The sequence below is a fragment of the Oncorhynchus mykiss genome, chromosome 5, assembly GCF_013265735.2.
Source record: "Oncorhynchus mykiss isolate Arlee chromosome 5, USDA_OmykA_1.1, whole genome shotgun sequence".
NCBI lineage: Eukaryota > Metazoa > Chordata > Actinopteri > Salmoniformes > Salmonidae > Oncorhynchus > Oncorhynchus mykiss.
Window position 1 is genome coordinate 60,671,856 of NC_048569.1, and position 14,788 is coordinate 60,686,643.

General features: G+C 43.3%; 1 protein-coding gene across 2 annotated transcripts; it reads right to left on the reverse strand.

Moving 5' to 3' along the window:
- Positions 1-6,842: 6,842 nt before the first annotated feature.
- On the reverse strand, positions 6,843-11,028 carry ndufa11 (NADH:ubiquinone oxidoreductase subunit A11). 2 transcript variants are annotated; one of them, XM_021603677.2, is made up of 4 exons: positions 10,713-11,028; positions 10,236-10,328; positions 7,412-7,534; positions 6,843-7,021 (listed from the first exon to the last, which is right to left on the reverse strand). In XM_021603677.2, the coding sequence occupies exons 1-4, from the start codon at positions 10,789-10,791 to the stop codon at positions 6,909-6,911; spliced, it is 408 nt and encodes a 135-aa protein (XP_021459352.1). In that variant the 5' UTR covers positions 10,792-11,028; the 3' UTR covers positions 6,843-6,908. The 2 variants fall into 2 exon arrangements, with proteins under 2 accessions (XP_021459352.1, XP_021459353.1); XM_021603678.2 differs by having other exon boundaries at positions 10,767-10,851.
- Positions 11,029-14,788: the final 3,760 nt, after the last annotated feature.

A 14,788-nucleotide genomic window follows, 5' to 3' on the forward strand; every position in this document is an offset into this window, starting at 1 on the left:
GGAATGGAAATGTCAAGGTTTTTGGTGGTCTTCCTAAGCCAGGATTCAGACATGGCTAGGACATCCGGATTGGTGGAGTGTGCTAGGGCGTTGAATAAAACAAACTTAGGGAGGAGGCTTCTAATGTTAACATGCATGAAACCAAGGCTTTTACAGTTGCAGAAGTCAACAAATGAGAGAGCCTGGGGGATGGGAGTGGAGGTAGACACTGCAGGGCCTGGATTAACCTCTACATCACCGGAGCAACAGAGGAGGAGTAGGATAAAGGTTCGGCTAAAGGCTAACAGAACTGGACGCCTAGTACGTTCAGAACAGAGAGTAAAAGGAGCAGATTTCTGGGCACGGTAGAATATAGTCAAGGCATAATGTACAGACAAAGGTATAGTAGGATGTGAATACAGTGGGGGTAAACCTGTGCATACAGTGATAATGAAAGAGATATTGTCTCTTATGAACGTGCATGTTTTGGAATATTTGTTATTTTACAAGTTTCCTGCTTTTCATCCTGTCAATTAGGTTAGTATTGTGGAGTAACTACAATGTTGTTGATCCATCCTCAGTTCTCCTAGCACAGCCATTACATTCTGTAACTGTTTTAAAGTTACCATTGGCCTCATGGTGAAATCCCTGAGAGGTTTCCTTCCTCTCCGGCAACTGAGTTAGGAAGGACGCCTGTATCTTTGTAGTGACTGGGTATATTGATACACCATCCAAAGTGTAATTAATAACTTCACCATGCTCAAAGGGATATTCCATATCTGCTTTTTTGTATTTCTACCCATCTACCACTAGGTTCCCTTCTTTGCAAGGCATTGGAAAACCTACCTGGTCTTTATGGTTGAATCTGTGTTTGAAATGAATTGCTCGACTGAGGGACCTTACAGATAGGGATTTTTGTCAGCTGGTGATTATTATTCAAATTACTGCCGGTCTCATGGTAATTGACAGTTAATTAACTTAAACATGTTTACCATCTCCGCCTTCCACGCATAGCCTACTGGATGCAGACCGCTGGAACATCTACATTTTAAAACGTCTAATAAATCCATTTAATATAGTCTACACCATCACAATCAATCCATTATTTATTTTAGGCAGGTCTAAAGAAACATTATGAAATGAAGAAAATGTAGCCTATTTCAGAAGAACAGAATAGCATATGCTGAGTCGTCCTGATCTGGCTATGCCATATGGCTGTGGGCTACACTTGTTAATTTTGCTTATAATTCCGTGCCATTATTTTATATTTTATAGGAAGAATAATACAATTGAACACAGCTGAATAAACTTGAAAGGATCTTTTTCCACAAATGATTTTGAGGGAGCGGCTATTTTTCTATTCTTTGTCCTCCTACAGTATGTGCTTAGAGTTATTTAGTTGTGATACAAACGTTAGAATGTATCAGAAATCGAAACATATAGCCTAAGGCTGCATGATGTGACGAATTATGATTTGAAAAAAGTTGCATGAAAGGGAAACACTCTACTCTCTTTCTTGAGCAGGCTGCACACACTTCATTAGTCTCTCATTCACAATTTGATAAGTACTTTATAATATTCTAAGGCAATATTCTCAATTTAATCTGGTCTTTCCTATACTAAATAATATGTGTGAAACCAGTTTGGTCATTATCATGCACCTGTCGGAACAGGGGCAGGGTTTAAAAAGACGTGTCTTCCATATGTACTTGAATAGCAAAAGGTTTTCCCTCTGTTCATTTTCATGCCAGCCAGGTAGGCTACTCTGGTTGTAAAGCGAAGCAATGTGCTTAATATTAGGCAAGGTGCTAAATAAATATAGTAGGCCTAGCCTATAGAAAGCTGATGGCCTCTATTAAAAAGAGGATGATCCCATCAAAACTATTTTCTTGCGCAATCATAAAGTGTTTGATTTGATTTTCGATGGGTCAAATAATAATCAGTGGTTATAGAATCAAATCAATCTTTGTCACATGCGCCGAATACAAGTGTAGACCTTACCGTGAAATGCTTACTTACAAGCCTTAAACCAACAGTGCAGTTCAAGAAGAGTTAAGAAAATATTTACCAAATAAACTAAAGTAAAAAATAATACAAAGTAGCATAACAATACCGAGGCTATATACAGGGGGTACCGGTACAAAGTCAGCGTGCGGCGGGTATACAGGTTAGAGATAGTTTGTACAAGTAGGTAAGGGTGAAGTGATTATGCATAGATAATAAACAGCGAGTAGCAGCAGTGTACAAAACAAATGGGGGGGGGGTTAAGGTAATAGTCCGGTGGCCATTTGATTAATTGTTCAGCAGTCCTACGGCTTGCAGGTAGAAGCTGTTAAGGAGCCTTTTGGTCCTAGACTTGGCGCTCCGGTACCGCTTGCCGTGTGGTAGCAGAGAAAACAGTCCATGACTTGGGTGACTGGAGTCTCTGACAATTTTATGGTCTTTCCTCTGACACCATCTATTTTATAGGTCCTGGAAATAGGACCTACCCTCTGTAGCGCCTTACAGCCAGATGCAGAGCAGTTGCCATGCCAGGTGGTTATGCAACCGGTCAGGATGCTCTCGATGGTGCAGCTGTAGAACTTTGAGTATCTGGGGAGCGATGCCAAATCTTTTCAGTCTCCTGATGGGGAAAAGCTGTCGTCGTTGGACCATGATAGAGCGTTGGTGATGTGAACACCAAGGAACTTGAAGCTCTCAATCTGCTCCTCGTGTTTGTCTACGCAGTCGTGGGTGAACAGGGAGTACAGGAGGGGACTAAGTACACACCCCTGAGGGGCCCCAGTGTTGAGGATCAGCATGGCAGACGTGTTGTTGCCTACCCTTACCACCTGGGGGCTGCCCGTCAGGAAGTCCAGGATCCAGTTGAAGAGGGAGGTATTTAGTCCCAGGGTCCTTAGCTTAGTGATGAGCTTCATAGGCACTATGGTGTTGAACGCTGAGCTGTAGTCAATGAACAGCATTCTCACATAGGTGTTCCTTTTGTCCAGGTGGGAAAGGGCAGTGTGGAGCGCGGTTGATATTGCGTAATCTGTGGATCTGTTGGGGAGGTATGCAAATTGGAGAGGGTCTAGGGTATCCGGGGGGATGCTGTTGATGTGAGCCATGACCAGCCTTTCAAAGGCTCATGGCTACCGCCGTGAGTGCTACAGGGCGGTAATCAGGGCAGGTTACCTTCGCTTCATTGGGCACAGGGACTATGGTGGTCTGCTTGAAACATGTAGGCATTACAGACTCAGTCAGGTAGAGGTTGAACATGTCAGAGAGGACCTGAGGGTGTAACAGGTCAGCACCTCAGGAGTAAATGTCAGTTGGCTTTTCAGAGATCGAGACAGCAGATGCGTTACAGAGAGAGGGTTGAATCAGCAGGTCCAGGATAAGGTAGCAGCTCCGTTGAACAGGTTCCATAGCCGCAGGCAGAACAGCAGAAACTGGATCAGCAGCACAAACAAGTGGACTGGGGGCGGGGAAAGGCAGGAGTCATCAGGCCAGGTAGTCCTGAGGCATGTTCATAGGGCTCAGGTCCTCCAAGAGAGAGAGAGAGGGGAGAGAAGAAAGGAGAGAGAGACGAGCATTCAAGGGAGCATACTTAAGATCACACAGGACCATCAAAAGGTTCAGAGCTGGACCAAAACCATCTGGAACTGAATCCCCAGAAGCCCAGGCTTAATGACACCACTGCTCTGGTCCTAGCAGTTTTCCACTGGCCAAGTGTATTAGATGTCCAAATGTGGTCTGAGGGTGTTGCGTGAACCAATTTCTTTCAGTCACGGCTTAATGGTTAATGACAACCCCCATCTCTCAGACAAACAGATATGAAATCTGAGCAACTTCTGTCTCTCCCCCTCTTTTTGCCTACCTATCTCCCCTCATTACTGAAAGCCTGATTGAGAGGGGCATGTGATTTGGGATCGTAACGAGGGTCAACAGCCGTCCTAATGTACCAGTAGACGGGTGGATTATTGCGCTACTCACCTCTGACTATAGCAACTCTGAGCACTACAGATGGACGACCTGCTTGCAGCAAATTTGGGCCAAGTCTTGGTCTGTCTGTCTCACACACACGTACTACCTCCATAATGTCTAAGATTAAAGCATAGCCAAATGTTCACTCAATCTTCTTCCAAAATGTCACCATCATCCTGTCTTTCCTGTCAGGATACCTCCGAAAACAAACAAGATGCAGTTGGTTTTTCACTTGTCATTCACTGTGCTTATGTGCTGAACCATAATACTTACAGTAATTGCCTGTAAATACAGTTTTGGTGGGGGGCTCCTTTACTTGCAGGTTACATCAATAAAGGTTGAACACCATGAAGGCCTTCTTCAACATGCCAATAGTAAGGTGCAAGTCTTTAGTTTTCCCTCAACACTTGGGAAATGGCTGCCAAACATGTGATGTGTAATTCTGAATGGGCTTGATCCCCTTTATAGCCCCTCTGCTGCCCTCCCTCCACCACACCGTCCCACGGCCAGAGCCAGACCAACCGACTGAATGCTTAGCCTGATTCAGCTACTGAGGGATAACCTGCCTTAAAAACAATGCAGATCAACAGGCAAGATACTTCACATCACTGTAAATAATTAGACTACACAAATATGTAAACCTTGAAGCCAGGGCCTCCCGAGTGGCGCAGCGGTCTAAGGCACTGCATCGAGGCATCACTACAGACCCGGGTTTGATCCCAGACTGTGTCACAGCCGGCCGTGACCGGGAGACACAAGGCGGCAAACAATTGGCCTAGTGTTGATGTGACAAGACTTAGCCAATTGGATATCACGAAATTAGGGAGAAAAGTACAACAAAAAACAACAACTTGAAGCCATGAATTGTTTACACGTATGATAGGGCTCATGAACACATGATTGCATTGTGTTAATGAAAATGTTTGCGCAATGGAGATAGAACAGATTGATCACAGGGATCCATTCCAGGGACTGTCACAGGAAGTTGACTTCCAAGCATTGATGGATGGAGAGAAAGGTCCAGCATAAGACTAAGCTACTAACTGATCAAGTGTGCCAGGTAGGTGAAGAGGCAAGGATTGCACTACATTGCTTACACCATCCCAGCCAAGTCAGATCAGTATTTATTCAAAGAGTAGTGGGAAAACATCAGAAACACGTCAAAGTATTCTAACAGAATTTACGTATGATGAGGGGATGTAGGGTGGCCCTATTGAGTGGTGAGGGCCTACCACTGAGTCACAGCTGACTCACAGACTGGGAATGGCATGATGTGGAAGGTCACATTCCATCCTGACACACACACACTGTCAATCCTGATTGGATTCTCTCAAAAGAACTGTATGTGATTTACCAATGCTTCCCCTCAAAATCCTGTCCAATTAATAAATCAGGTGAGCCTTTTGAAAGAAACATCAAACATCCTTCATTCAATTCAATGAAAGCAGAGTGGGATAGAAAGTAAAATGTCTATTACCACTGTTAAAACCATGCAAATAATTATGGTATCATCTAATACCCTTCTAGTATAATTGCTATACATTGTAAAACCAAGGTTGTAGAACACAAGGGACACAGATCACAGGAGGTTGGTGGCACCTTAATTGGGGAGGACGGGCTCAGGGTAATAGCTGGAACGGAATCAATGGAATGGTATCAAATACATAAAATATGGTTACCATGTGTTTGTTGCCGTTCCAGCCATTATTATGAGCCGTCCTCCCCTCAGCAGCCTCCACTGACACAGATGTACTTTGTTTAGACAACCTTCACTACTAGAATAGGAGACCGGCTTGTAGCCCTACATCCATACTGAATCTATATCACCTAATATATCTCTTGGTATTTCTTTTACACATTGTGAGAATTAAGACCGCCGTGGAAGTTGACCTAGAGCTAAGGTATCCAGATGCAAAATAACAACCCTGATGAGGTCTAAATTTGAAGTGTCCAGTGTGGTTGCCTTGCCCAATCCAGAGGTAAGAGTGGAAAATAATATATATTTTTCTCATACATTTTAGGCAATCACAATTGCATCACATTTCCCTAAGACATTATTTTGCACCGATGTTGGCAACCAGTGTAGGAATGAGTTAAAAATGATTTTGCTCAACCAGTTATTCACCAATTTAGCAGTGTACAAAAGCAATAAATGTTTTACAAGAGCCCCACAATACCTATAAAGCCTAGTGGTCAAACAGTGCCAATCGTATTTTTCCAATATTAATTTTTCCCATAGGGAATTTAAAAAAACACTTAAAATAAGGTCTGTTTCGTGTAGGCTTACCCTGGTGTGATGTTTTGATAACCATGTAAATCTCTCGGACACGGGTACTTCTTTCAATATATTCGGCTGCATTTACTCTGATTTGAAAATGACAAGTAGACATCACGCAATAATACAAATCCCTGCATGTCATCTCTAGCTGACACCTTTGCGAACAGCTAGTGTCAATTTAAAACTTGCGCAAGACAGTTCACAGAATTGTCAAAACTTTGCTAACATTAGATCGAGAGATTCTTACCGTTGCCTTGATTTGACAGTCTTGTCCAGCTCATCATGGCATTTGTAGTTCTTTATGATAGTCACATTAGCAGCTAATTAGCGTTTTATTTTTGGCCGGTAAATACAAGTCACCTTGTCCTAGAGAGATTTACATGTTTATTTATCAAAACATCAAGCAAGGTTAAGCCTACATGAAACACAGCCCTTATTTTAAAGTGTTTGCTTGGGAGACTAATGCCTTCTTATGTCATTCTCAGATTAACTGTGATCTAAATGACTGATTAAGAGGCCATTGCAAATTGGAGTTGATTGGCTAACACCCCAGCCAATTTGCACCAATGTCTCCACCTTGTGGCTAAAGCAAGGAGGTGCAGGATACAGACTAATAGACTACTCTTTTACACAAGTTTATTCAAGTAATATACAATATACATGTTGATATATAGTCTCAGGCTGTTTACATCCTCGGTGGTCCCGCTAATCTCCAGCCCTCCATCTTGCCCACCTTGGTGAACATGGCCAGTGTCCCCAGCCCAATACATGCCGTCGTGCCTGTCATTGCACTGTGAGCTGTAGATCAAAGAGACAAAAAAATACATGTTATTTGTGGAAAAGATATGGAGAGGCCGGATATTATCTTTGTTGCCCCTCTGTACTGTGAGCAAACATCTAGCGATGAGAGGAAGTTCACAGCCCTACAAAGAGCAATTGCTTTTACAACCAGTCATCTTAGATATGCATAGGGAAGTTAACAAGCGCTGAAGGGAAAACAAGCGCTGAAGAGAAATGACTGCTTTTTGGAATGAAATGTTGGAAGAAAATGCTTGGAACCAGGATGTTCCATCCAAACGTTCCCAATGAGAAGACTAATTTTCCTTGTTTTGAAACCTTTGCTCCCATTTGTTCCTACTGAATGCAACCCAGATATTCAGCATACTGTGTAATATATAGCATACTCACTACGAGCTCCAAGAAAGACTCCTGATGCACAGCCTCCGATGAAGTAGTTCACAGGGTCATCAGGAGCATCCCGGGCCTGTGCAGCTAGACAAGTGGTCATTCCAAAAATGGCCCCCAAGGCAGCTGTTTAGGAAGGAAAGACAAAAAAAATACTTACACTGGCATAAACCTAGCCTGGTTGTCACCTCTTTTCAATAACCCCTTATAGTTATCATCCAATATTATGCAAATTAGACAGGAACATGTTCTATCAAACTTAATCCATAAATTTGATTGGAAACCTAACATTGGACATTCTGACGTAATACATTTCATTGTAAACATAGGGCACGGGAAGAACAGAGGATTCCCATTTGTTGCATTTTTACCACAACCACCTCAAATGTATAAATACTTGGTCTAGGCTACTGGTTCAAAATCTATGAGAGGAATGAAGAGAGAGGCCAATGGAGATGCCAGCGGAGATGTATGAATTGTGCAAGGGAACAGCAAAGATTGAGGTCAGGGCTTTGTGATGGCCACTCCAATACCTTGACTTTGTTGTCCTTAAAGCCATTTTGCCACAACTTTGAAAGTATGCTTGGGGTGATTGTCCATTTGGAAAACCCAGTTGCGACCAAGCTTTAACTTCCTGACTGACGTCTTGAGATGTTGCTTCAATATATCCACGAAAATTCTCTCCTCATGATGCCATCTATTATGTGAAGTGCTCTAGTCTCTCCTTCAGCAAAGCACCTCCACAACATGATGCCGCCACGGTTGGGATGATGTTCTTCAGCTTGCAAGCCTCCCCCTTTTTCCTCCAAACATAAAGATGGTCATTATGGCCAAACAGTTCTATTTCTGTTTCATCGGACCAGAGGACATTTCTCCAAAAAGTACGATCTTTGTTCCCATGTGCAGTTGCAAATCGTAGTCTGGCTTTTTATGGCAGGTTTGGAGCAGTGGCTTCTTCCTTGCTGAGCAGCCTTTCAGGTTATGTCGATATAGGACTCGTTTTACTGTGGATATAGATACTTCTGCACCCGTTTCCTTCAGCATCTTCACAAGGTCCTTTGCTGTTATTCTGGGATTGATTTGCACTTTTCTCACCAAAGTACGTTAATTTCTAGGCGACAGAACACGTCTCCTTCCTGAGCGGTATGACTGCAGCGAGGTCCCATGGTGTTTATACTCGCGTACTATTGCTTGTACAGATGAACGTGATACCTTCAGGAGTTTGGAAATTTCTCCCAAGGATGTACCAGACTTGTGGAGGTCTAGAATTATTTTCTGAGGTCTTGGCTGATTTCTTTTGATTTTCCCATGATGTCATGCAAAGAGGCACTGAGTTTGAAGGTAGGCCATGAAATACATCCACAGGTACACCTCCAATTGACTCAAATTATGTCAATTAGCCTATCAGAAGCTTCTAAAGCCATGACATCATTTTCTGGAATTTTCCAAGCTGTTTAAAGGCACAGTCAACTTAGTGTATGTAAACTTCTGACCCACTGGAATTGTGATACAGTGAATTATAAGTGAAATAATCTGTCTGTAAACAATTGTTGGTAAAATGACTTGTCATGCACCAAGTAGATGTCCTAACCGACTTACCAAAACTATAGTTTGTTAACAAGAAATTTGTGGAGTGGTTGAAAAACAAGTTTTAATGACTCCAACCTAAGTGTATGTAAACTTCTGACTTCAACTGCACGTCAGCTTTGACATCGGTTTTGCACATAAGCGTTAAACTAGACATCTGACATTTTTAGCTAATATCGGCCGATTCCAATATCCTTACCAATATATAATGCATCCCTAATATTTTGCATTACTCATCATTATATACTGTATTCTATCCTACTGTATCTTTTAGTCTATGCCATTGACATTGCTCATCCAAATACTTATAATTCCTTTACATGTGTGTATTGTTGTGAAAGTGTTAGATATTACTGCACTGTTGGAGCTAGAAACACAAGCATTTCACTACATACGCAATAGCATCTGCTAAACATGTATGTGACAAATAAAATTAGATGATTTTGATTTGAGTCATCTCTAGCCACTTTGAACAATATGATCTTGCATTGACACCGCCTTCTCACAAGAGAATGACTGCAGGTCATAAAGGTATTGTTTATTGTTATTCTATTGTTATTCTTAAAATGTTATAATTGTACCCATGTTCCATAGTATTTAATGGAAAAATTGCATGTGGTTTCCAACTACCAAATCAGCAACTGCGCTGTAAATCCAGCTGCATATTGAACATTGAGATTGCCAAAAGCCCAGTCTCTTTGGCAAATGACAAGAGTGGCAAGGAGTGTAATGTTAGCTAAAAAGATTGGTACCCTGAGTAGCATAACCCACCTTAACTGTATGTTGTTTACAAATCCTTATAACAAACATCTGATCACAGAAACATGTTTCTTATTACCACTGAAACACTAAGATCAAACAGCACACTTTCACCATCACTCACACAAGGAAAATATAGAGACTCAGGTGCAATATTAGGTGAATTGCAGCATTTTGACCTGGGCCCATATCTACAAATCCTCTACTAGTAGGATCGCTGATCTAGGATCAGTTTTACTTTTGCGATCACAATGTATAAGATTACATGGATGGGGGGACCTAGGTCCGTATCCACAGTGTCCCAGAGTAGGAGTGCTGATACAGGATCAGTGTTGCCTTTTAGATCATAGCCTGAACACTATTGGCTACTGATCTAGGAGGGGTAGCTGCGTATTCAGATTTCAGGTGTAATCATGATATCTTCATGGCAGTAAGCAAGGTTATTATTATTACTGCTGTATATGAGACTAGAAACACATACCCATGGTTACTGTGCCATTTGTGGCTCTCTGAACAGCTTGGATTGCAGAATCAGGCTGGAATGCCACAATGTGATAGGCTGAACCCACCAACCCTGTGTGTAAGAAAAAAAAATAGAATGTTAGACTACTGTGTCCAGAGTTGACTAGCTAGCTACTTACTTGTCAAGTATTTAGCTACAAGAATGTTAGCTATGAAATGCTTGCTAGCTAACTGGTAAACCTCGTTCAAATTCCAATGTTTAATGTCCTATTTAGCTGTACTGTCTTACAGAAGATGCTGGCTAAACAACTGGCTAACCAAACAACGTTAACTGACGTTACATTAGTTAAAAACAAAACATTAACGTTACCTGCTAGTGTGTTAGCAGAACTAGCATGGCATTGGCAGGTAACTATGTTATGGCTAGTTAGCGTTACCGCTCTTTACCAACAGTTAACTAGCTAATTTATAATGCTTTCCTTTGTGTACGACTTACCTAGAGCTGTGCCTAATTTGGTGGTGATCCATGTTTTCTCGACACAATCCTTACCTTCTTGCAGATCCCAATAACCCATTTTGGATTTCACATGAAGGACAAGGAGACATCGCGAGATGAAAAAAAATATGAAGACGAGAATTGATATTGTAAAACTTTATTAAAACCAAACAAACATTCTATAAATAGTACTTTGTTGACAAATTTGATTTTATACGTTTAATATACAATTATTTGTACATGTTTTATTAGCTACATAATAAATAAAACACCATCTCACATTGACAACCTATTTCTAAATGGTCTGTAACGCTGTCAACACTAGTGACGGCTGAGGCAGCAGGAAGAACGGAGGATCAAGTGATTACGTCAAATGTGCGAAAGAGAGCGCGCTTATTTGAAATGGAGAAGCGTCGCGGAAGCTATCGATAAAGAACATCAAGACGAAGCACCTGCTTTACAAGTGGGATGTACTGTTGAGCGCTACATCCTGGAGGGTTCGTGCTGATTGTATGGAGATTGGGACAGCTGGTTGAATGGCGTCCCTTGACAAGGCAAGAACAATATGCATCAGGAGAAGTGCAGTATTATCATAAGGAGGAATGGAGGGGAAAAGAGAGGCAGAGGAGGAATAAGAGGAAGAGGGTGAGCTCGAGTGGCAGAAAAAATGGCAGAAAAAAGGGAGACAGTTTGTTCAATAAGAATGGTAGAAAGTGTAAGCAGAGTGAGATGAAGACAGGAGGAGAAATGGAAGTGAATTAGGGCAAAGTATCAGAGGTGGTAGGTATGGTGAAGTTATCGAAGCCTGAGGCGTGCACTGGGGGTCAGGATAAAGATGACTGTGACAGTAGTGAAGTTTTTAGAAAAACTGGGCTCTTGCCTTTTGGCTGATCCATTTGTGGTTGTAGGGTAGGTGAAAACAGAGTTGGGTGCTGTGGAATCGGTGAGCTGAAAGAACTTCATTAGACTCTGTAAACTGGAAACCACATATCCTGAGGCTGCATTTATTGTAGCTGGGGATTTTAACAAAGCTAATCTGAAAACAAGGCTCCCTACATTTTATCAGCATATCAAATGCGCGACCCGGGCTGGCAGCATTCTGGATCATTGCTACTCTAACTTCCGCGACGCCTACAAAGCCCTCCCTTGCCCTCCTTTCGGCAAATCTGACTACGACTCCATTTTGTTGCTCCCAGCCTATAGACAGAAACTAATACAGGAAATGCCCGTGCTCAGGTCTGCTCAACGCTTTGAGATTGCTTCAATCACGTGGGCTGGGATATGTTCTGGATAGCCTCAGACAACAGCATTGATGTATATGCTGATTCGGTGAGCGAGTTTATTAGCAAGTGCATCGGTGATGTTGTACCCACGGTGACAATTAAAACCTTCCCCAACCAGAAACCGTGGATTGATGGCAGCATTTGTGCAAAACTGAAAAGTGCGAACCACTGCTTTTAATCATGGCAAGGCGACCGGAAACATGACCGAATACAAACAGTGTAGCTATTCCCTTCGCAAGGCGACCGGAAACATGACCGAATACAAACAGTGTAGCTATTCCCTTCGCAAGGCAATCAAACAAGCTAAGCGTCAGTATAGAGACAAAGTATAGTCGCAATTCAACAGCTCAAACACAAGACGTATGTGGCAGGGTCTACAGTCAATCCTGAATTACAAAAGCCCCGTCGCGGACACCGATGTCTTGCTCCCAGACAAACTAAACAAATCAAATCAAATGTATTTATATAGCCCTTCGTACATCAGCTGATATCTCAAAGTGCTGTACAGAAACCCAGCCTAAAACCCCAAACAGCAAGCAATGCAGGTGTAGAAGCACAGTGGCTAGGAAAAACTCCCTAGAAAGGCCAAAACCTAGGAAGAAACCTAGAGAGGAACCAGGCTATGTGGGGTGGCCAGTCCTCTTCTGGCTGTGCCTGGTGGAGATTATAACAGAACATGGCCAAGATGTTCAAATGTTCATAAATGACCAGCATGGTCCAATAATAACAAGGCAGAACAGTTGAAACTGGAGCAGCAGCACGGCCAGGTGGACTGGGGACAGCAAGGAGTCAACATGTAAGGTAGTCCTGAGGCATGGTGCTAGGGCTCAGGTCCTCCGAGAGAGAGAAAGAAAGAATGAAAGAAAGAATTAGAGAGTGCATACTTAAATTCACACAGGACACCGGATAGGACAGGAGAAGTACTCCAGATATAACAAACTGACCCTAGCCCCCCAACACATAAACTACTGCAGCATAAATACTGGAGGCTGAGACAGGAGGGGTCAGGAGACACTGTGGCCCCATCCGAGGACACCCCCGGATAGGGCCAAACAGGAAGGATATAACCCCACCCACTTTGCCAAAGCACAGCCCCCACACCACTAGAGGGATATCTTCAACCACCAACTTACCATCCTGAGACAAGCCCGAGTATAGCCCACAAAGATCTCCGCCACGGCACAACCCAAGGGGGGGCGCCAACCCAGAGAGGAAGACCACTCAAGTGAGGCACCCCTCCTAGAGACGGTATGAAAGACAACTTCTTTGCTCGCTTTGAGGAAAATACAGTGCCATTGACACGGCCCGTTACCAAAACCTGCAGGCTGTACTTCACCGCAGCCAACGTCAGTAAAACATTTAAACATGTTAACCCTCGCAGGGCTGCCGGCCCAGGTGGCATCTCTAGCCGCGTCCTCAGAGCATGTGGTGTATTTACGGACATATTCAATCAGTCCCTATCCCAGTCTGCTGTTCCCACATGCTTCAAGAGGGCCACCATTGTTCCTGTTCCCAAGAAAGCTAAGGTTTCTGAGCTAAACAACTATCGCCCCGTAGCATTGACTTCCGTCATCATGAAGTGCTTTGAGAGACTAGTCCAGGATCATATCACCTCCACCCTACCCTAGACCCACTCCTATTTCATTGCCGCCCCAATAGGTCCACAGACGGCTCAATTGCAATCACACTGCCCTAACCCATCTGGACAAGAGGAATAACTATGTAAGAATGCTGTTCATCGATTACAGATCAGCATTTAACACAATAGCACCCTCCAAACTCGTCATTAAGCTCGAAACCCTGGGTCTCGACCCTACCCTGTACAACTGGGTCCTGGACTTTCTGACAGGCTGCCCCGAGCTGGTGAGGGTAGGAAACAACACCTCCACCCTGCTGATCCTCAACACTGGGGTCCCACAAGGGTTCGTTCTCAGCCCTCTCCTGTACTCCCTATTCACCCATGACTGCGTGGCCATGCACGCCTCCAACTCAATCATCAAGTTTGCAGACGACACAACAGTGGTAGGTTTGATTACCAACAACGACGAGACGGCCTACAGGTAGGAGATGAGGGCTCTCTGAGAGTGGTATCAGGAAAATAACCTCACACTCAACGTCAACAAAACAAAGGAGATGATTGTGGACTTCAGGAAACAGCAGAGGGAGTACCCCCCTATCCACATCGACTGGACAGTAGTGGAGAAGGTGGAAAGTTTTAAGTTCCTCGGCGTACACATCACGGACAAACTGAAATGGTCAACCCACATCGACAGCGTGGTGAAGAAGGCGCAACAGCGCCTCTTCAACCTCAGTAGGCTGTATAAATTTGTCTTGTCAGAGGGTAGTGAGGTCTGCACAACGCATCACCGGGGGGCAAACTACCTACCCTCCAGGACACCTACACCGCCCGATATCACAGGAAGGCCAAAAAGATCATCAAGGACAACAACCACCCGAGCCACTGCCTGTTCACCCCGCTATCATCCAGAAGGCGAGATCAGTACAGGTGCATCAAAACTGGGACCGAGAGACTGAAAAACAGCTTCTATCTCAAGGCATCAGACTGTATAACAGCCATCATTAACATTGAGTGGCTGCTGCCAAAATACTGACTCCAATCTCTAGCCACTTTAAAATAAAAAATTGGATGTAATAAATGTATCACTAGTCACTTTAAACAATGCCACTTTATATAATGTTTACATACCCTACATTACTCATCTCATATGTACAGTGGGGAGAACAAATATTTGAAACACTGCCGATTTTGCAGGTTTTCCAACTTACAAAGCA

Coding starts and splice junctions, on each gene's coding strand:
- ndufa11 (XM_021603677.2), bottom strand. CDS start 10,791: ATGGGTTATTGGGATCTGCAAGAAGGTAAGGATTGTGTCGAGAAAACA. Junction 10,329..10,712: donor CAAATTAGGCACAGCTCTAG/GTAAGTCGTACA, acceptor TCTTACACACAG/GGTTGGTGGGTTCAGCCTAT. Junction 7,022..7,411: donor AGTCTTTCTTGGAGCTCGTA/GTGAGTATGCTA, acceptor TTTGATCTACAG/CTCACAGTGCAATGACAGGC.